A 23,123-nucleotide genomic window follows, 5' to 3' on the forward strand; every position below is an offset into this window, starting at 1 on the left:
GCAGCATCTATAGAAAAGGCGTTCTCAGGTAAATTTACCAACGCCCAATCTATTTTTTCTGTATGCAAACTGCTGTTTATCAAATGTATGCGGAAGACCAGAAATGACGTGCCAGCAGGCCAATTTCTCAAAGCACTTCGTGATGATAAGAGTGAGTGCCACTGGTCTGTAATCATTGAGGTTATTGATAGGGAACTTATTTGGCAGCGGAACAATGGTGGAAGCCTTCAAACAAGATGGAATAATGGATTGGGATAAAGACCAATTGAAGATCCAGCCAACTGATTAGCACAGTCTTTAAGCACTCAGCCAGAGATACCGTTAGGACTGGCAGCCATTCTAGGGTCCACAGCCCTCAGAATGCTCACCTCCTGTTCCTCCATAATGAAGTTGGGGCTATAATTGGCTGGTAGTTGTTGGCTCCAGATTGAATAGAAGGATAGTTTGAATGGTGGAGGAAAAAAAACTAAGGAAAAATTAAAAACATCCCAATTGATTTCCAAGCTCAAAATACAATACTATTAAGTTGCACTACCTTTTTCTGTCTGACTGAAAGTGGTATCTTTGATAGAAGACTAAGGAAGACCCCTTTCGACACACACAAAAAGCCAGATTTGAGTTTCTTAAAAATGCATGTTTGCAAGCCAGTCTTTCTGGGGGAATGTTCTCTGAGCAGATTAAATAACATTTAGAGCTTTTTTCACAGCAGCTCTTACGTTCAGAGAAGGAAAAATGAAAAAACACACACCATGGTTTTTTTGTTGTTTTTTTGCCTCTGAGTCTGTGTGAAGGTCATAATGAAATCAGATTGCCAAGGTTTTTGGAGTGAAGCCTAATACCCAGTCTCAGTTGCAGGTCATGATCCCGAACAGAGGTCTCCAAACTTAGCAACTTTAAGACTTGTGGACTTCAACTCCCAGAATTGAAATCCACAAGTCTTAAAAGTTGCCAAATTTGGAGGCCTCTGATCCAGAACATACATCTAAGTAAGAGAACTCAAGAATGGTTGAAAGCAAACATTAGACTGTTCTGGTTTGCTATGAGTTCAGATCTGAATCCAATATATAGACTATCTATGAACTGAAACTCACAATTGAGAAAAGGAACCCATCAACCTAACACAATTGGAGCAATCTGTTCGAGAAGAGTGGGACAAATTCCATTTGAGAAGTCTAGAAGTTACATTCAGAGCTACAGAAAGTGCCTGATTAAAGTTGGCCTCAGAAGAATGAGCTACAAAATATTAGGTTAGAGGAACATTATCTCCATATCATTTTTATTTGTTTTATTATATAGAATAATATCTTGATACACTAAAAGCAATGTATTTGCTCTATGGATTATAGAATAAAGAATGGTGAATGCCATTTTCTTGTGCCAGTTTCAATTTATTTTACAGCAAATTAGGATTCTTTGGGGGAAAGGGAAATGAAGGAGTACCAATATTTCAACTGCAATTATAAAATGATTCAATCACATAATAACTAGTCTCAGACTACATAATAACCAGAGGTGGTATTCAGTAGGTTCTGATTAGTTCTGGAGAACCGGTAGCAGAAATTTTGAGTAGTTCAGAGAACCAGCAAATACCACCTCTGAATGGAGATTTTATAGTATCCTTCCCCTGCCATGCCCACCAAGCCATGCCCACAGAACCGGTAGTAAAAAATTTTGAATCCCACCACTGATAATAACTAGTTTCAGAATAAAATGAATGATGTTTACATTCTTTTTGGCTGATGTTTTGAACAGTATATTTAAAAATATTCTTGTATTACCTGTTTTTAAGTGATTGTGTCACGGTTCCAAACCAAGCCAGCAAAAGAAGAGGCCATACTGTGAGTAGAATGGGTTTCTTTACTGGAGTCTCAGCTTGGCATGCAGTGAATACAAGTAAAAGGGTTTCTAGCCAGCATTACTGGTTTCTGCTAGCCAGCTGGCTATACAAACTAAGCATGCTCCGCCCTCCTGTTCTTGGTTGCTCCAGCAAGTACTCTTGCTCCCTGGCCAGCTCTAGTAAGTACTTTTTTTGGCCCGGCTCCAGCAAGCACTCTTCGAGCCCAGTTTCTCTCTGGCTGGCTCCAGCAAGTACTCTTCAGGCTTGGATGGCTTCTGAACCGACCGCATCTGGCTTGCCTTCCTGACTCCTCTCCCAGCGTGAGTGCCATCACCTGACACCCATCTGTGGCCCCTGCACATGTGTGGCAAGTTCGAAATGGGCACGTTGTGACCACTTTGAATGGTGCACTGTCTTGGATGTTGACAGATTGGATATTTTTAATGCGTATCTGCTAAATTTATATTAAATAATAAAAAGCAAACTTCATTCAGTTTGTAATAATTTATAACTAAAAAACAATAGCAGAGAATAGGAATACACCACAGATAGGAACAAACTTCTCTGTTTTATAAATACTGTATTTTTTATTTAAACATTCCTGACATTTTTGTCATGAATGTTTATATACTGTTAACAGACCTGCACAACTTGAATCATTAACACAGATAGACTTTGGCAACTTGAAGATGTATGGACTTCAATTCCCAGAATTCTCCCATCAGCCGTGGAGAATATGCTAAGAGTGTCTTTTTGTGTATGTTGTGATGTTGCATGCATGTCCCAAAGGGATCTATGACAATTTGCCATGGCCAACTTGCCACAGTTGACTTGTCAACAGACTAACTAGCTGCGGGAAAATTCGCCATGACCAATTCACCCTAGGAGAACTCACCACAGGACAAGAGTTACACTAAATTGAAGAAATAGTGGAATAGAATGATCAAAGAAAGAATGTCAAAGGAGAGATAAAATGAAAAGTGAATGACAAAAATTAAAATATTTTAAAAATATTTTTAAATAATTGAATTGTCCTTCAACAAATTGTCCTGTTACGAGTTGCCCATGTTGAATTATTGCAGAGCTGTGGCGAGTTGGCTGTGGTGAGTTGTTCCATTTCAGTCCCAAAGAGGAGCAGCATTCTCACTTTTATTTTTCAGAAACAATGTATATATGCCATGTAAAAATGTATATGCCATAAAAAATAAACAGAAAGTCTTTAAGAAGTCTTAATTCAATAAAATTTAGCAAGAATTGCTTTTATTGTGCCTTTTTTTCCAGGTCATAAAATAGATGTTCCAACTAGGATTCTGTGTTGAATTTTTGCAAGAGAGTTATCTTTAATTAGTGCCAATTCTTTATATAGATAAAGTAAACCTATCTGGAAAGTAAATGATTTTGATCGGTGTTTATTATCATAGCAATCAGTTTATCAAATTTGACTTCTGTTTCTGTGGCAACTTGATTCATTTCAGATTTTAATAGTTATATCCTTAGGAATTTGAAGAATAATGTTATCATTTCCAAACAAATTAATTATATGGAATAAATATTTTTATTACTCTTAATACTCTGTAATAATCAATAATGAGGTTAAATAAAATAAGAAAAAAAGCTGACACTTTGGTTTAGTACCCCTGTTTATTTCAAAGACCTTTAAGTCCGCTTCATTGATTCTGATTATAGCTTGTATGGTGAATATAATGGGTTGATTATAGCAATACCATTAAATACTAATCCCACTTTCAGTAACAGATCCTTAAGAAATTTGCATTTCAATCTATCAAATGCTTTGAAGATACCTAAAGGTAGAAAAACAAGTACAATTATAATACACTTAAGAATAATGTATTGTGTGAAGTATTCTCTAAACAGATACTGATAAAATTAAGGACATTTTTGCTCCTGTTTACCAAATGCAAAAATGGATATCCATGGGGTCAAAACTTTTCTAAAGAATTTCTTCATGGTGAGATTTTGATTTACAGTCATTTTTAATTCTCTAATGTTATATATTAAATAGAATGACTAATTGGAAAGCATCTTTTAGGCTATTTTCCTTTGTCATAGGCAATATCTGAGTAAAACAGACTTCTTCAGCCTGACAATCTCCATGAGATTGGACAACCCCATCTCACTCAGTCTACCTTTTAGGAGAATGGTTGCTTTAGTTTGGCACATCAGGCTGGTGTCAGGGTGAAAAAGTCTGGGGTTAAAAAAAATATGTTACTTTGGTTTGTATTCCTGAGTTTGAAATCAATGTTCTTATGTTGCATCTTGTAGTTAATACCTAAAAACTGAAAAAAGGATCCACAACTAGCTAATATTTTCATAAAGAAATTCATAATTCTATTATTAATCAAGTACACTTTAGGTTAAAAGAATGCAATAGCAGCAACAATGAATGATGAATTGTTCTGAGAGCTTTGTGGATTGTAGAGGCTTTGGCTTCTGTGAGCTTGTATAAATTAGGTGTTGATAACAATACAGTGTACCTTATCTGTGACATACAGGGAACAATATTGATGAGGAAATGCTTCTATGATTTGCAGATAACCATGATGTCTACAGTTGTACCAAAGAAGGCTTTTTAAAAATGGTGAATGTGAATTATATCCACACATACATTTTATTTTATTTTTTACATCCAAGGGGCTGCTTAGAAGCGGAAGTGATTTAATTCAAGAACAGTACCTGTAACTAGTTATTATGAAAATGTCAAAGGGGAGAAATTAAAACTTGTAAGAAATTGCTAATTTTTCTTGACAGGAAGACATATTCTTAAAAGAATGTCCTGAGAAATGAAGCACTTTGCTTACAATAGAATCACCTAACAAAGTTGCAGCTATTCAGCAATACGTGCTTCTTATTCATGGGAAGCCACAGAGATTGTGTCAAAAGGATTCCCTATATAAAATAAAATCCAAAAGATAGCTATACATTTGAAGTTTGTAAATATATTTCTTGAGACTTTTTTTTAAAGAAATGATGCCCATTGAATTGAATATCTTGGTCATCTGCTTTTGGCTGACTACAACTTCAGGTCCTTTTCACTTAAGTGTTTCTTTCAAATGTATTTTATTTTCTCTCTCTCTCTCTCTCTCTCTCTCTCTCTCTCTCTCTCTCTCTCTCTCTCTCTCTCTTAAATTTTCTTAAATCCCACTGCTGAGGGAATGAATTCATCTGATACTGTATTTAGAATATCAATTCTAGAATGGACTACATTTTAATTTCCCATTTTGTCAGTGCAGAGAGTTGCTATCAAGCAACTGATAAACTCATATATAAGGCAAAAAGAGTAGGAATAGGAATTCTGGGGATGATAGTTTTAGCAAGCAAATATTAAAATTAAAAAAGCCTTTTCTTCTGTGTTAAAGCTTGATTAATTCTTGTAAATTACCTTTATCTTTATTATTGTTGAGGATGGATTACTTAATTAAAATTTGTATGCTAATTCCATCAAGCTTTTGATTTTTGGCTTTTTCATCTAGAAAAGCAACTTAGCTGTTGACCCAAGCTTTGTTAGCAAACACCCTCCAGACGTCTGGAAATGAAACTCCTATCTTATCTAATGGGAGTCCAGTATATACAGTGATCTATGTATCTGGAGGTAATAATGCCCTGAAACGTCTCAGGGTCTTCTGTTTTTCTCGGTAACAACTATTTATCTTCCCTCTGGTTCTTTTTAATTAAATAACATGAAGCAAATAGGCTGCATGTCTTAGCAGGCAACAGCATCATCACTGCACTTTAATTATCCAAGATATAATTATTTGGGAAAAATGGGCAGTATGATGAGATTGAAAGAAGGAATGTTGTAAAGCTGAAGAAATTATAGTGGTCAGAGGATGAGAAAATGTTGAACTATTAGATTAGAAATAATGTCAGTCATACGATGAGCCATTTACCAATTGGCATGACCTAAGATGACTATAATTCTAGGCTCTATTATGGTCATAAGTCGAGAACTGCCTGTGCACAAAGCAAGGCTTGGGTAACTTAATAAAATACAGCCAGCTGTTTAAGTTGTTAAACTATTTAGTTGGTGACTAATGGAATATGCACACTATATATTCAGTTCAATATATTATTTAACATATTTTGTTTGGTGTTTTTGTATTATTAACGGTTACTGAAAAAATGTTAATCTATTATTCTAGTTTTAGTCATTTCATCCTTACTATAGATTTTAATAAGAATGATGAAAGATGGCCATTCCCCAATGCATTTAGAAATATTTTCTGCATAGTATAGGGGAAAAAAAGAATTTGCATATTCTCTAACACAAGAATATTTTTTCTTTATAATGTCAGAGGATATACTGTACTCTATACCTGGCTGAAGGAAGGACGTGGTGGCTCAGTGGCTAAGACACCGAGCTTGTCAATCAGAAAGGTCGGCAGTTCGGCGGTTCAAATCCCTAGCACCGCGTAACGGAGTGAGCTCCTGTTACTTGCCCTAGCTTCTGCCAACCTAGCAGTTCGAAAGCATGTAAAAATGCAAATAGAAAAATAGGGACCACTTTGGTGGGAAGGTAACAGTGTTCTGTGCGCCCTCCTAGCACCTATGTGCAAGGGGAACCTTTACCTTTACTATCATTACCTTTATTGTCAGAGTACAACATGTGTACAATGAGATTGGCTGAGCCTCCTTTCGTACCTGGCTGAAGCAATATATATATATATTGTACAGTTACATAGGAAGCTCCACTGAATCAGTGACTGGAAAGAAGCTTTGTGGGCACAATCTCATCCAGGACCATGGAAACATAATGTCACTTTCTGTTTCTTTAGGGAGTCACTGAAACATACTCTCTCGGAATTCCAGAAATTAGCCAAGCATGAGTAGAGTTGTTTACCAAAATCTTGATATGCAATTTGAAAGGGATCTAGCCACAGATGTTAACATACAGGTAGTTTGACTTACAACATTTCATTTAGTGACCGTTCAAAGTTACAGTGGCAGACTGTTTTTCACACGACCATTGCAGTATCCCCATGGTTACACCATCAAAATTCACCAAAATAGCCCTTTAATTTGATACCTCAAAAGCGATGTCCTTTGCCTGGTTCATACTCTGCTCGCTACTTCTCTCTCCAGCACAAAACTTAGTTTCCTGGAATGTTCTTCATCTTTGTTGTGGCCATTTTAAGACCACCACTACAACTTGCCTTTGGGAGGGATTTTCCTGTCAGGGAGGGGAGTTGTGGCTCCAGGAGATTTCCCCCTTCTTCACCACCCCACCAGGATGGCTCCAGTCCCAGTTGGGACCCTCCAGCAAGTGAGTTCGGGTGAAACCATGCACAATTGCGGATTCTGCACCAACACTGACGAACAAACCGGAAGTTCTTCTGACAAGCAATGTCAATGGAGAATTCAGATTATTAACTTAACAAATGCAATGATTCACTTAACAACTGTGGCAAGAAAGGTCATAAAATGGGGCAAACTCATTTAATAAATGTCTCACTTAGCAACATAAATTTTGGGCTCAATTGTGGTCGTAACCCAGGAACTACCTGTACTCCATATTCAGATCATACTTCTCCTCCAAAGCAAAATATGTGCTTGCCTATATGAGTGGGATTTGAAATTTTCTGAGACAAACCTATGGACACTTTGAAGACTGTGAACTCCAAGGCCAGTCTGGACTCCTCTCCCAGATCATGCAGATTCCAATTCTTTGCCCAACTCCATTCCAGTTCTCCTATCCAAACAGTCTTAGGTCCAGATCATTGTATCAACTTTTTATTTTATTTTCTTTATTTCTACTTTCCACTCATTATCTCTTTGGTTTTGACTATGTCTCATACTTTCAAATGCCTCAAACTTAACTTTTCCTGAAACAAAAGTCTGTTCTGTTCCTCCTTTTATCTTCCATTTCTGTTGTCTTGCAAAAGTCACCTTGAAGAAATAACCTTAACTCTAAAGTGAATTCTGTTGAAGAAAACCTTTTATTAGATTTTAAACTATATATATTTAAAGGACTACATGTACATTTATTTAGAGTCTAACACTCATTCTAAATGTAGCAGGCTTTTGAAGGCCTTGTTAAGCAGGCTAAGTGTAATGTAAAGATGATTCAATCAGAAAGAAAACTGCCAATAATCATTAATTCTGATACAATCAGAGTAAATCACATTAAACCAGTGGTGGGATTCAATTTTTTTTACTACCGGTTCTGTGGGCATGGCTTGGTGGGCACGTGGCAGGGGAAGGATACTGTAAAATCTCCAGTCAGAGGTGGTATTTACCGGTTCTCCGAACTACTCAAAATTTCTGCTACCGGTTCTCCAGAACTGGTCAGTATCTGCTGACCACCTCTACGTTAAACCATCAGTTTGAAAATAGCATTGTACCCAAATTATGTTACTATATGTTTACCAGTCTCTTACATAACCTTTTTGTTTAGTAGTGAAGCCATTCTTTAGCTATATTCTTTTAGCAAAGAAAAGGAGTTTGTCTGTTTCAAGTGCAACATTCACTTCTATATGCAGAACTACTAATGCATTCCCTGTTGTGCTTACTCTATTCACATTATCATTTGTTCTAAGGAACATATTTCCATGTCATTCAATTCCTTTGTACCCACTGAAATAATCACTAGAAACATGGGCAGACAAATCAGAGGGAGGTTTGTCTGGAAATCACGTTTTAAAATTTTAAGGATTTGTGGCATTATTCCAAAGGTCTTTAATGAAAAAAATTATTGTTAACCCTTCTTCAAATAAACTGAAAAGAGAGGTGTTGAGATGTATAACATACCTATTTCCACATGCAATCAATCTATTCTTATAAATACTCCATACCATTATCCAAGAGAAAAAAGCCCCTTTTAAATTACCATGGAAATTTACAAGGGATGCCACTTCTGTGAGAAGTAAAAAAGAAGAAATAATTATTCCTGTAAAAGAAAATGTAAAAGGATCAACATATTTCTCTTCTATATGTTTCTCTTCTATATAACCTTAAAAACCCCTGTGAAACATTAACACAGACAGAAGTGTTGATGAGATGAAATCCATTCAGCATAAGCTTAAGCAGAAGTCTTATTTGAGGATAGTTGTTATGATGACCCAGAAAAGATACTAGTTATTGTAAACATGGCAGGATGTAGCAACTATTAAGCAAATGTTAAGTAAATGATTGTTAAGCATGTTACCTTGGAGTTAGACTGTGAACCCAGGCATCATTCTAAAAAGCATTTGAGAATCTTCCTATGCTCGTTTTAAACAATGGGGCAGTGATGAAAGTGGGACTCTGTACAATCGTTTGTCTCATTGCCCTTGTGCCTCTACCCAGAAGAGGACAAGGTACCAGCTTTTGCAAAAGGCGATAAAGCTCTGGAAATTGTTCAAGATGTCTCCTGTTGATTCAAAACTGAGAATTTGTAATCTCATAATTGGTGCCCAAACAGGGACTTGAAGACTCTGCCCTCTGGAGAGGAGGGAGCTGCCTTTAACCCAGAGGTGCGCCATGCTGAGTTCAGCGTCTGGGACAGGAGGCTCCTCCTTCTCCAGTGGTGGATTGCTCTTCACCAAAGTGAACTGACGGGGAGATCTGAACAACCAGGGAGGTGTCGCCCGAGCAGGAAAGTCCAGCGCTGGCACAGGTGAGTAGGTACTGGATACTGAGTAGTAAGATTGAAAAGAGGAGTAAAAGGCCAGAGAGTTATAAACAGAATGTCTATAGATGTGTACCTTATGCTTCTGGTAGAAAAACAACCCTACTTAAAATGCTGGTCACCTGACGTATCTAGAAACCTTTACTATCTGCTAAAAACAGGTGTTCCAAATCAAATGTTCACAGGTGCCACTTAGGACATCTTTTGTACCTTAGCCTCTGTTCATATTAAGGGTTTGTATGATGTGGAGTATGGTTAAACTAAATTATGGAGATTTTTGCAATTGCAAAAACAGACACTTGATTGCACAGAATAAAATTGAATAATCTTAATGAATGAAAATAAATGGACTCAGACACAGTGAAGGAATAACCATCCCCCAATAATAATTACACATTTTGCAAAGATACAGTTCTCTTCTTTCTTTTACTGTCTTTGTGTTTTCTCGTTAGCTTTCAGTTCTGAATGTATGAAATCACATTGCCTTTACAGAGGTGATAAAATATAACCCTTGAGGCTGCAGGGGCTAGCTTTTTACAGTATCATTTTCATGAGATGATTTGGAACAATGTCAGGCAGATTTTAAATCAAAGATGCTCCATTCATGAGTGTGCTGCAGTGAATATGCGAGCACTTAATCATTGGGAAATGGCACTATGTAGTGACAATTCCATCCCTTTTCCTTTTAGCAGAATTGCTAAATCACTTTGATAATAGCATTTAGGACTAAAGTGAGAGTCCTTGGAGAGGAGTTTGGCTTTTTGTCTAATTGGATTGCCTTCATTCTATTGGTCTTCAAATGTCATTAATCTCTTCTAGACAAAATAACTAAGCGTGTAATGATTATTAAGGATAATGCAACCTGAAATCTCTGTGTGACTTGATTTTATGGTGCAAAAAATCAAATACATACTAGATTTCATTTCAGTATATTTGACATCTAATTTTAGGCTGATGGGCATATATTTTTAGTGTAAGATGAATGGAAAAGGGCTTGATGTTCTTGATGTGCTGTGCAGTAAATGTAAAGACTGAACAGATGCTAAATTTATGGGTTCTGTATGCAAAATGGCAGAGAGTTACATATAGCTTTGCCTTTGCATGATTGGATGATTAGTGTTCAACAATGGAAATATGCTGGAGGAAAGCACATTGCAGGCTTGGAACAGAAACTCCCTCTAAACCAGGGGTGTCCAACCTTGGTAACGTTAAGCCTGGAGGACTTCAACTCCCAGAATTCCCCAGCCAGCTTTGCTGGCTGGGGAATTCTGGGAGTTGAAGTCCTCCAGGCTTAACGTTACCAAGGTTGGACACCCCTGCTCTAAACTATGCTGAAATTTGATCATCTTCTGAACTGAACTTTTTCTTTTAGTGCAGAAAGTTATTCAGTGCTTTTGAGAGAATTTTTTTTTGTCTTTTATACAATACTTGATACTTTTATCTATGGCAGGGGTGTCAAACTCAATTTCATTGAGGGCCACATCAGGCTTGTGTTTGACCTCGACTGGGTGTGGGTGGGTGTGGTCAGGGTAAGCGTGGCTAGCTTAATGTCACTCATGTCGGGGGGTGCATCTGTGGTGGCCCAAGCACTCTGCCAGCGAAAGCAGGTTCACCGGCTCTGTTTTTGGCCGGGACGGCCTCCTGTACCCCTCTACTAGCAAAACTGGAGCTTGGTGGTGGCAACGCATGGCCCTCCCGGGCTCGTTTTTGCTTGCAGGGGGCATTGTGGGCCAGTTCTTCACTGTTTCCAGGGCAGCCCCATGGGAGAGATGTAAGCACTCCATGAGTTTGACAACCCTGATCTATGTCATCTGATGTCTGTGTTGTGTGCAGGAGCATTTCTGTATTGCACCAGCCACATGTAAATTAGTAAGTTTTAACCTGTGGGAAATGCATAGATAGTTACGTTTCTTAAGCAGGAATCATATTAAATCATTTGTGTGATTCTCTTAAGAATAAACAACTTTTAATTTACTTTCTTCTTCTTTTTAGGTTTTGTTTTGAAACTGAATGTGGTTTGGAGTTGCCCGCTGCTGTTATCCAGCACATGTACCTTTTTGGACAGAACTATAGTGAATACACCAATCAGTAGACAATGGAGAGGGTTGCAAAAGGGGCTCAAGACATTGCCAAGACGGCCAAAAAACAGGCAGTAAAGAAAGCAGGAGATAGAGCTCAAGATGGCTACACTGAAAGATCTTACAATAGATACCAGGCTGAAGAAGAAAATGATTATTATAACCATGAAGGAGAAGGAAATGAAGACGAAGGATCAAGTGAAGCAACTGAAGGACATGACGAAGATGATGAGATTTATGAAGGAGAGTATCAAGGAATCCCAAGTACAGCACAGAACAAAGATGGAACTGCAGCTTTAGGGCAGCAAATCACAGATGTTTACAAAGATCGAAGTGAATTGGAGACAGAGCGAAAAGCTGATGAAGAAGAGCTAGCACAGCAATATGAATTAATCATTCAAGAATGCGGGCATGGACGTTTTCAGTGGGCCCTCTTTTTTGTCCTTGGAATGGCACTAATGGCAGACGGAGTAGAGGTTTTTGTGGTTGGATTTGTATTGCCCAGTGCTGAGACAGATTTGTGCATCCCCAACTCTGGATCTGGATGGCTTGGTGAGTGTTATTTCTAGTCTGTCACACTCTGAATCATAATAAACTAGACCAATGCTATCTAGATTTTGGTAGGACAAAAAAAAGTTGTGTTTTTCTTTTCATCTGCATTAAAATAAGCAAAAAAGCAAGTTGTTCCTAACTGTCCAGTTGCTTAAAATTGAAAGCTAAGATGTAAAAGTCTTGAATAAATGTACTGCCAGGCTATATAGCATAAAAACAAGTATATACTGTAAGATATTGTAATGAGAAATTAGAAAATGTCTTATTCTGCAGTATATCGTGAAGGGTAAATCAGGCAAAGTTCAAAGTCAAAGAAGCTGGTACTAAATTGATCTGTTACAACAACAATCAAAAGAATCAACTCTTCTTTCCACCCAGAAGTGAAAAACTACACAACCTATTATGCTGCATGAAGGAAGAGATTTAGGAGGTATCTTTTTATTCTGTCATATAGGATTAGCTTCTTAATACACTGAAGTAGTGGGATTTCTTCATTCTTGCAATAGTAAATAAACATGGAGGGTATCTGCAGTCAGGCATTTTGTTTGGAAAAATGCCCACCTGTACCTCTCCCATGGATCAGGGATAAACTGGAATACAAGCATCATCATACGGGAGCACTCTCCCTTATTTGCCCTATGGAGAGAAAAAAAATCACATTTTGTGCCTGCTGTTTTGTGAGGAGGCAAGCTGCTTATGAAAATATCCTTATCATGCTCTCAAAACTCCGAATGTGGCCACTGTCCCTCAGCTTACCTTTCTTATTGTCCTTTCTGGATATTATAAAAATCTATCCAGAATTTATCAGCATTTTTCCAAAGCAAAGAAATATTGGAGTAGTGTTCATATCTTAATACAGAAGATTCTTAGAGTGAATATAAAGATAAAATCAGAGACTTTTCTTTTAGGCTTAATGGATAATGAATTTGGGGGGGAAAAGGAACTTGGATGTTATATATATTGATGGCAGCAAGATTACTTTATGCACAAAAATGGAAGGATACTTTGATTCCCACAATGGACAAATGGCTGCAAAAGTTGACGGAGCAGAAATGGCTAAATTGATTGCTTTGAACAAAGAAAGGAACACAATTAATTTTGTTTCTATTTGGAAATTGCTGTTGGACTTTATGCTTGAAGTGGGAAAAAATTTGAAAGTTTGATTTTGGGTTTTGGTGATTAGATGGATTTTTTAATAGAAATGGCTGGTATGTGTACATGTATATGTATATACATATACATATAAAACCTTGAATTACGCCGTCTTCGGTCTGATTTAAGCATGGTCTATAAAATCATACATTGCAATGTCCTACCTGTCAATGAATACTTCAGCTTCAACCATAACAACACAAGAGCACACAATAGATACAAACTCAAAGTTAACCGCACCAAACTTGATTGCAGGAAATACGACTTCAGCAATAGAGTGGTCAATGTCTGGAATACTCTACCCGACTCTGTAGTTTCTTCTCCAAACCCCAAAAACTTTAACCTTAGACTGTCTACTATTGACCTCACCCCTTTCCTAAGAGGTCTGTAGGGGGCGTGCATAAGCGCACCAACGTGCCTACCGTCCCTGTCCTATTGTTTCTCTTATTCTTCTTTTATTTTTCTTATATGTACCCATTTCATGTATTCACAACTATGTATACACTTATACTTATTATCTTGTAAACAATTGGCAAATCAAATAAATAAATAAATAAATAAATAAATACATATATAAATAAATAAAAAGTTGAGCTTTTATATTACTACTTATTCTACTGCACCAAAAGGAGTAAGACATCAGTGCTTTTCTTTTTTCTCATCCACGCTGCAACAAGAGTTAGGAATAGGATATGACTCCTCCCTCTGACATCATAGAGCTGAGTCTGCCACTATAAAAAGCCAGCCCTTAACTGGCTCATCATCTTTGACTCAGTTTCTTGCCTTGGAGTCTTGTCTCTGGAAGGAGTATTAATGAGGTAAAAAGATATTTTAGCAAAAGAGATTTCTATTCCAAGGTTTTTTAGCCTTCTTACTGCTCCTGGGACTCTGATTCGAGCTATAACACCAGGAGAGCAGGAATCAGCTCTCCTGCAGCGCCAAGGCTTCGGCGCTGCCTCACTGTGGGACTGGGGGCTCAGGGAGCATTCTGCTGAGCCTCCCACACAATCCCAAAGATTGTGGAAACTTGTCGTTCTGCTGCTAATTTAGCCGTTTCACAGCTGACTCTGGAGCTCAATTCTGCCGCTTCACAGTTGTTCCTGGCTATTGCTGATCACTCCTGGTAAGCACCTAAGGAGCGAAGGAGATAGTGAGGCCATCCCAGGGCTGCCACACATGGTGAACGGCCATTTTGAAAATCGGGTGGCCATTTTGTCTCTCAAAAGAGGACATTAATTGAGGCTACCGGTTTGAGCTTCTTCGGTGACAGACCGAAATCTTTAGATCTGTGCTCACTGCTGGAGCGCCCCGAGCTGGCTGGTTTCTGGGCTAAGCCACCCTGTAGAATTGGTGAAGAGGGGGGAGACTGCCAGCAGGGTCGAGGAGAGCCGCATCTCTTCTCCCCAGCTGGTCATTACTCCCTTTCCCGAAGGCAGTTGCAGCGGTGGTCAGAAATGGCCACCTCAAAGAAGAACTTGACCAGAAAATAATGTGCAGGAGGAAGATAAGAAGAGAAAGTTTTGGCTGACCGGATCGAACTGGAAAAGCAACAATATAAGTTACCCTGGAATTTGAATTATAAAGAACAACATTGTTCCCAAAGAAGACTTTGAAGCTGCGAATAAGAGAGGGAAGGGAAAGGATTTGGTTTTTTTTCTTTTCTTCCCCATATTGACAATTGAGAGATTTAAGCAAGAAACCGGCAAAAATCCACTTTGACATTAACAGGTATTTAAGCTGAAAATAAAATGTCAAAAGGATGATAAAGATTTCTGGATTTTCAAAAACTTTTAAAAGAAGGAAAAAAACAAAAGGGTAGGATCTGGAAAAATAGAGGAGACCACCTGGAAGTGAAAGGAATTAACAGTGAAACTTTAACAAGATTCCTAAAAGATACATTTTAACTGAAACATTGTAACAAGATAAGACAACCCCAGGAAGAGAAAGTGGAAAAAGAAGCAAGAAGAAACAGTTTTGGATTATTTGGATTACTTAGTGGTTTTTGGATTTTTGGCTATTGGATCTAAAGGACTAAAATTAATCGGATGGTTGTTTAAAAGTTTTTAAAATGGTATCATTCTTGGAAGAATTGAGAATGGAACTTAAAAAACAGAAAGAAGATGCACAAGAAGGAAGAGGTTCTTTCGGCTTCCTATTTCAATTTTTAGAAATGGAGATCCTGAACAATGAGAAACAACAAGAAATGCCTGTAGAACAAGAAGGGCAGGACAAAGAAGAAGCCATTTTCAATGACCAAGTATTTCTATGTAAGGAAAAGAAAGGGTAGGGGGGAAAGAGAGTGAAAAATTTAACATCCGAAAAAACAACCCCCAAAAAGAATAGTTTGAAAAGTAATTACAACATTAGGAAGAAACAGAAGAGAGGACTACAGAAGAGAGAATCAGAATTAGAGAGAGAAGGGGTCAAAAAGGGAAGGGAGAAGAAGAGGGAAATTATAAAGGACAGAATCAGGACAAAGAGAAACAGGGAAAACGTACAAGACACAGAGATAATGGGTGAAAACTTAATTGAAAGGGGGATTCTGCAAGGGTACATAAGATAGTATTGTTATATGAGAAATAGAAATGAACTTTGAAAATATGAAACAAGTGTGATTAAAATGATAGATAAAATACTCATTGTAATGAAATAAAGAGAATGAGAGAATGAAATGAGGAAAGGAAGGGAACATTTTAATTATTATAAATGTGTTATAAAAATTAAGTGAAGAGGAATATGAAAGAAACATGAAAAAATATGGAAATACTATAAGTGTTCCTAGAAGTATGATATCCTATTGAAAATAAATGTTAAAGATGTCAAAGATTATAACTAACGTTAATGATAGAGCTGAATTGGAATAGAATAAGTATTTTATTTATTATTGTTATATATACATTTTCTCTTTAAGAACTTAGTGCGTATTTTAAGAACGTACCAAGCAGAGTTCGACTGGAAGTTATGTGTTATATTGAATGTTATAATTGTAAAGGCATAAATTGAAGTTTAAATAAGAGTTGAATGGATAAAAATTAAAAGATACAAAGGTGTCATACTCCAATTAGTAATTACAGGGGAAAATTTTGTTTAATGAGAAAAGAAAATATGAAATTGAAACAGGACAGACAAAAGTATAAATATGATGACTGGAAAGGCATTGAAACTTAGAAAAAGATATATATAATTGAATTTAGAAAGGAATGAGATAATTAAAAGTAAGATTGAGAAAACTAAGGGGGATTGAGAAAACTAAGGGAAGGGAAAAATTATTGAGAAAATGTTAAAATAGTAATAATATATGGAATAGAACACAAAGATGAATATGAAATTGAATTTGTGTCTGTATGGAGAAGTGATAACCCGGGACCATGCTATTTTCAAGAAAAGAAATTTTACTTGTATTGTGTTTTGTGAAAACGCAAATAAAATTTTTATTAAAAAAAAAAGAGGACATTAATTGGGCCTCACAGTTTCCACAGCTCACCTGGCCCATGCTACAGGCAGCACTACCACAGGGGAAGCTCACAGCACCTCTTGTGCCTGCTCTGTTTGTGGAATGGAGAGGGAAGTAACCCAATCAGACCCGAAGGGCCTGGAAGAAGCCCAAGATTCTCAAGCCCCTATGAGGAAGAAAAGAAGACAAAGTGGCCATTGTGCAAATAGAGATGCTGCAGCTAAGATCAGAGCCAAGGCCCTGGCTCCCAAATCGAAGCTCAAGGCTGAGAAGAGAAGGCATGCTGCTCTGGAAAAGCAGTTTGCAAAGACATTGGCACAGATGAGAGACCAGATCCAGCAGGCTTCTCAGTCAGGGGAAGTGCAGGCTTACCCAGAGGTTTCTATAAGGGAGGGGGAAATGTTCCCAGCTCTGTTAGCCACCTTTTAGCTTGGTCTCCAGAGAGGGTGGAAGAAGAGCTTTTACCCCAGGATTTAAGCAGATCAGGTCCTTCCTCCTAGACAGGCAGCCTGGGGCCCTGGTCCCTCTTTCCCCATAGGTCAAATGATCTAAGGGGGCCACAGGCCTAGGCCTGAGGCAACCTATACTCCCACTGCTGCGGGCTTGCGTCCGGTGGACCCCCCACAGGGAACAGGCCTGATGACATCAGGGAAATGGTCTCAGTGGCCATAAGGCAGGGCCTGGCTGAGGGGCTTCAACAACTTCTTCACCCACCAGGGAGAGGACAGTCCTTGTTTCCTAACTTGTCCCAAGGTCTTCCCACTCATCCCACAAAGGTCTTCCCAGACAACAGTTCAGTTTCCAGCCTACCCAATCATATTGGGGCGAGGATGAGGAGAGGGATTATACCAACCCTTCTGAACGTAGTCTATCCTCTTATTCTGAGAAGAAGGAAGGTGAGATCAGAGATCCTAATTTGTCAGAGGAGGAGGAATTTAGATCTGATCTACCTCCCTCAGCAGCAGTTTTTAAACCTTCATTATTTAAACCGTTCCTGCACAAAGCTTTGGTCACGGCCCAGCTAATCCCTGAGGAGGTGGCTCCAGAACCACAGGTGGCCTCTTCTAGCCACAGTGATTCTCCATTCTCCAAGACAGTGGTCCATACAGAAGTACTTCCTTCCCTGCTGGTATTTCTTGATTTAGTGAAGGAGCAGTATACCTCCCCTGGGTCGGGGCCTCGTCCTTCATCGTACAACAGGAGATTTTATAACATGGGCCTGGCTTTGGCCAACGCCCTGCTAGTGCCCTCAGTGGACGCCCCAGTGGTAGCCTCGTTCTCTTCATCAGGCACTCCACTGAGCCAGAGGATGTGCTTAAGGCAGAGGACAAAAGGTCTCAGCAAACCCTCAAGCACACCCACCAGGCAGCGGCTTGGGCTATCAGGGCATCTATGGCAGCTTCGTTTTTCACGAGATCTTCACTGGCTGTACCAGCTGGAGGAGAGACTCCTGGCCAACGATTTCAGGGCACATCAAGATCTTAAGATAATTACGACATACAAGATAATTTTTTCCATATTTCCTTAGCTGTTGTTTTAAACATCTAACTAAAGCAAATCAACCAAAAATGGAGGATTTTCATTGTAGGCACAATTAATCCTAGAGAATGAGCAACATTTATGTGGTTTCATGGCATATGCCACTGAGAATCTCTTTAAAACTTCAGTAGATTTCAGACTAGAGAAACATGTTAATTTGCTTCTATGAAAGGATGAATTTAAGACTTATGTGCGTATTGCTTCAGCATTTAGTATCAAACATCTAAAAGAAACATTTGAGGGACCTCAGTTACAGAGAAAACGATAATCTGCCTTGCGTGTTATTACACGTACTTAACCAAGTCTGCCTTATCTCAGCCTTGTCAGTTAGGATTCTCTCTTAAATATCAGCAGGAACTATTGGGTAAGTGAAGATACATTCAAATGATACTTTTGACACTAGTAGTAAAAGTATCTGTCAGTTATTTCACATCATTTCTTGAGATTAATTTAGTATTGGTAACCCTGTTCAGTAATTGCTACATCACAGTATTTAATCTTTATGTGTTTTGATGTGCACATGTGTATATTTTCTTTCATGATTAAACTACCTTTCAGCAAATGCTGTTTTTATAAAACTGTTGCTGTTTGCATAAACAGCAATAATAATAATGGGACACATTATTTGTGCAAATTGGATTAAATAATGTGGTCACTGTCTAGTCTTTTGGCTGTTCAAGGGGTAACGATGATTCAGGGATAGGCAACCTGGTAAGCTGAATTTCTAAACTTCCGGTATGCTGAATTTCAACTATCAACCTTCCCAGCATTGCGAATTGCAACAGATTTTATACTAGATATTGTCTATTTGTGTAAGATGATAATTAAGCTTGGAAATTCTTCCTTTGATTCTGAATGTACTTTTAAGCAACTCTGTTTAGCTGGCTCTTGGATTCCCCCCCCCCTCTGGTATCATCATTCATCTGCTTACAGGTAGTCTTTACTAATTGCCCATTTGTTCAAAGATGGCGTCCATTTGTTCGAAATTATGATGGCATTGAACAAGTGTTAGTTATGGCCAGTCCTTGATGTTATAGCTGCTGCAGCGCCCTTACGGTCACATGATCGTGATGTGGATCCTGAACAAGCCATCTGCATTTATGACCAGATTCATTTACATTCCCACCCACCCACCTATCTCCTCCTCATCACTGTCTTTTAATCTGTCTTGTACTGTACTGCTCCTCCTGCCCTATACTCTTGCTCTGGAAAGGTTTTGTACAACCGACAGCTATCCCATGACAGGCCAAGTTGGGCATGCCTCATCAACAGTGGGAGGAAAAATGACAAAGGTCAGTTGGGGCAATGGGACGCAGTCTAGCCAAAAGGGTAGAGATGGGGGAGAAATAGGTTGGTGGGAAGAGTTGAAGTGGAGGTGAATGTAGTTGGACAGAAGAAAGTGAGCTCCTGGCCTAACAATTGCAACCAGGACTACCAAAACTTCTGTCACCAAGCAGTGCAATTACATGGTATTTTACCTAATGACAACATCATTTAGCGAAGGAAATTCCAGTTCCAGTAAGATGCATTAATCATGAACTATCTGTATAGTTTATACATTGCATTTTCTTGTGTCTCTTTGTTTAGGGAGACTTCAGAATGGATTTAAAGAAAGTCTCCTATGAATTAGCCTGCTAAGGCTTGTAAGTGTATGCACTCTTGGTTTAGATGTTAACATCAAAATATTTATGTAGTATATATGTCATTTTCAAGTACTCTGAAATCCAGAATCAACAGAAAAAATATGGATAAGTGCAGATGAGCATCTGAGTAGGAAAGCCATTGATTTGGTTGACTCTTGGAATTTTTCATTTTGTCGTCATCACTGTACTTTCTATTGCATTCTCTTATAATCTTATGAGTGTGTTTAAAAATATAATATCACCAAATATTACAGTGCTAAAATGAAATTACATTTTGATGATACTACTTTTAATTTACCAGATTTTCAAATACATCATTGAGCTTTCATTATATAAATACAGAATGAGAATTTTCCATCGACCATCGTGAGACACTTTGGAAAGCCAATTAATTATATTGTATTTCAATTTTTGGAGTTGATAATCAGGTAGTCTCACCTTCTGACCGCCATTGGGACTGGCAGCTCTGTTATTAAGGGGAGAGATTATAAAGTGAAGCATCACTTGACCATGCCTAACTTACAACATCAGTTTTGGCTGCAGTCGTGAAGTAAATCATTCACAGTTATTAAGCACAATATCACATGACAGCAACTGCAACTTCCTGTTCGCTTCCCCAGTAACTTTGTTGAATCACTGCAGTTGTTAAGTTAGTAACACTGTTATTAATTGCATGGCTTTTCCATTGACTTTGTCAGAAGGTCACAAAGGGTGAACTCGTGACCCCTGCTCTTGTCTTCCTCTCATGATCTTCCTTCCTTCCTCATTGAAGTAGGGAAGCTGTAATTATTAATTATTTTTGGCAAGCAGTCAGGAAAAAGGTATATTTGCAAGTGAACCTTTACGTATTGGGATAGAGAGAAATACACCATTTCCTGACCCTCTCTAAGGTTCAGTGGAACATATGTGACAAACTGTTCATGCATAGATTTCACCTGGCAAACGATACATATTTGTTAGAGGGATGGTATTGCATCTGATTTTTGAAATCAAGTCTGGAGAAATAGGTCTTGTCAGACTCTTATTCTCATGAAAGTGCGTGGCCATGGAGGAATATAAAGTATAGGCTATAATTTGAAATAAATGCCCAGAAAATTAAAAAAAAAAAAAAACCTTAAGCAAAATCTTATTTAACTATTTGTGTTTGGGCTGTTTTATATAGAAAGCCTTCTAAATACAGTGAGATGCTAGTCTCCAGCTCAGCTTTTCAGAGGCATTCCATCCTTCAAAAGGCCGCAAAAGCAGTTGTAAATATGTGAATGTACATATTTTCACAACAGATTGTGAATTCCTTGTGACTAGTTTCAAATTCTACCTGATTTTGGAACAAATATATTAATAATTTATGCTGATGAAGCAACTGCAGTATTTCCTTAGCCATATTTTTAGGAGACATTGAACTTGTAACTTGAGATGTAATTCTTTTAGAATATACTGGACAACCCTGTAACACATTAGGTCATCCTTTGAGAGAAAGGTCATACAGTCTGAGTGACCAGAATTAAAATTAAATTTTAGACTCATCAATTTTTTTTTTACAATGTTGGATGGTCCTGTGATCATCTAAGAAGAGTACGTAAATATATAATATATTTATTTATAAAATACTGTATATAAATCATAATCATGTCACCATGGGCATACTGCACAGAGACAATTTTGTGAATAAAATTTCAGTTTTACGGGAGTAATGGGTCCCAGATTTTTTATACATTTCATAAATTAACGGACTTTTAGGTATCTTGATTCAAAAAATTGTTATGGTATGATGCATCATTTGGGCTAACTTGAAGGTACAAACAAAGATAAACACAACGAAAGTTTTACTAGTACATAGATTTATAGTGGAATACATTATACTGGTAATTTCTTATTCCATTATTACTGTGGTGTTCCTGTATTAGCTTGCATTGTGCTTTATTATATCTACGTGCATCTGATTGAATAAATGGACAAATATAATAAATATTTAAATATTAGATATTTTTGCAAATAAATATATATTTAATATGAGAAATAAAGGGATAGGGAATTGTTCCCATAAATGGATATGCAAATTATTCATTTGCAATAATTCTAAATAAATGATACCACTGGTTAATACTAAGAACAGGTATGTATCGTGATAGTACTGTATAATCCTATACATTATTTTTCTGTTTCAGGTAGCATAGTATACCTTGGGATGATGGTAGGAGCTTTCTTCTGGGGAGGCTTGGCAGACAAGGTGGGAAGAAGACAGTCTCTTCTGATATGTATGTCGGTCAATGGATTCTTTGCTTTCCTTTCATCATTTGTCCAGGGCTATGGCTTCTTTCTCTTCTGTCGATTACTCTCTGGATTTGGGTGAGCTCTTCTGCTTTCTTCTATTGTCTAAACTACAGTACACTTGTATGCTGATCTTTTTCAAGGTGAAGTGATACTAACGGTTATTCCTTTTCAAAAGATCAAATTTGAAAGTAGGTTGCTTCAGATATTTTTACATTCTCTTAGTCTACACTTTTGGCTATAGTCATCCATATTATTCAGGTATAGCAATGTTATACAGCTAAGGAAGAATAAAGGAGATAATTCCAACAGCGATGGCTGAAAATCCTGAAATAGATTGGCCAGTTGTGTTTGACTGATTTATTCCTGAAGCAAGACTTTCTGAAATGGTCATCAATGAGGGTCTGGAGAGAAAAAGAAGGGGGAAGAGGAACCCCTGGAACAAAAATGTACTCAAAGCAGATGGTTTTGGAAAACAGAAGAAGAGTGTGAGAAATCAACTGCCAGTCATTAGCAGTCTGAGCAAGAGTGCTAGTTAGTGTAATTACTCTTGTCTTATCTCTAAACAAGAAGTAGGAATAACCAAGTTTAGACACAAATATAAATACTGTACTCATGTAATTCATTGATACATTATACTATACGCATAACAAGTAGCAACAATTTTACCAGTAGCAGGAAATTTTATTTTTTACCAGTACCAAGGTAACAACTTACTACATCAAACTTTTATGATATCACAGGATTGTGTCAAAAATTATCAATTTAGATGTGTTTAATTCATTTCTGTCAATTGACCTACATGATAATGTTGATTTGCTAGCATTTGTGTAAGACCATCCTCCCATTTCTTCAAACAGCATTGCCGTTTTAAATATTCTAAAATTTGTATAACTTTACAATATAGGACACTGGATTAACCTCCCAGAGATATGCAACGCTTCAATTTTTTGTTGGTTTTGGAAATCTTTCAAGA

At 37.7% G+C, this 23,123-nt stretch overlaps 1 protein-coding gene across 4 annotated transcripts in view; it reads left to right on the forward strand.

Annotated features, from left to right (window-relative positions):
* Positions 1 to 23,123, forward strand: part of SV2C (synaptic vesicle glycoprotein 2C) — a 74,776-nt gene that overhangs the window by 16,519 nt on the left and 35,134 nt on the right. Inside the window, exons 1-3 of one of the 4 annotated variants that reach the window (XM_087958300.1) lie at positions 9,349 to 9,449; positions 11,454 to 12,091; positions 22,045 to 22,225. In XM_087958300.1, coding sequence (XP_087814426.1) covers positions 11,557 to 12,091; positions 22,045 to 22,225 — 716 coding nt within the window. In that variant the 5' untranslated portion in view covers positions 9,349 to 9,449; positions 11,454 to 11,556. Of the gene's footprint in view, positions 1 to 9,348; positions 9,450 to 11,453; positions 12,092 to 22,044; positions 22,226 to 23,123 lie in introns of those variants that run through there. The other 3 variants (XM_087958301.1, XM_087958302.1, XM_087958303.1) reach the window with 3 other exon arrangements.

This window comes from Notechis scutatus, chromosome 2 (assembly GCF_049901735.1).
Source record: "Notechis scutatus isolate UNSWTSFEM ecotype Mainland chromosome 2, rNotScu1.2, whole genome shotgun sequence".
NCBI classification, from domain to species: domain Eukaryota; kingdom Metazoa; phylum Chordata; class Lepidosauria; order Squamata; family Elapidae; genus Notechis; species Notechis scutatus.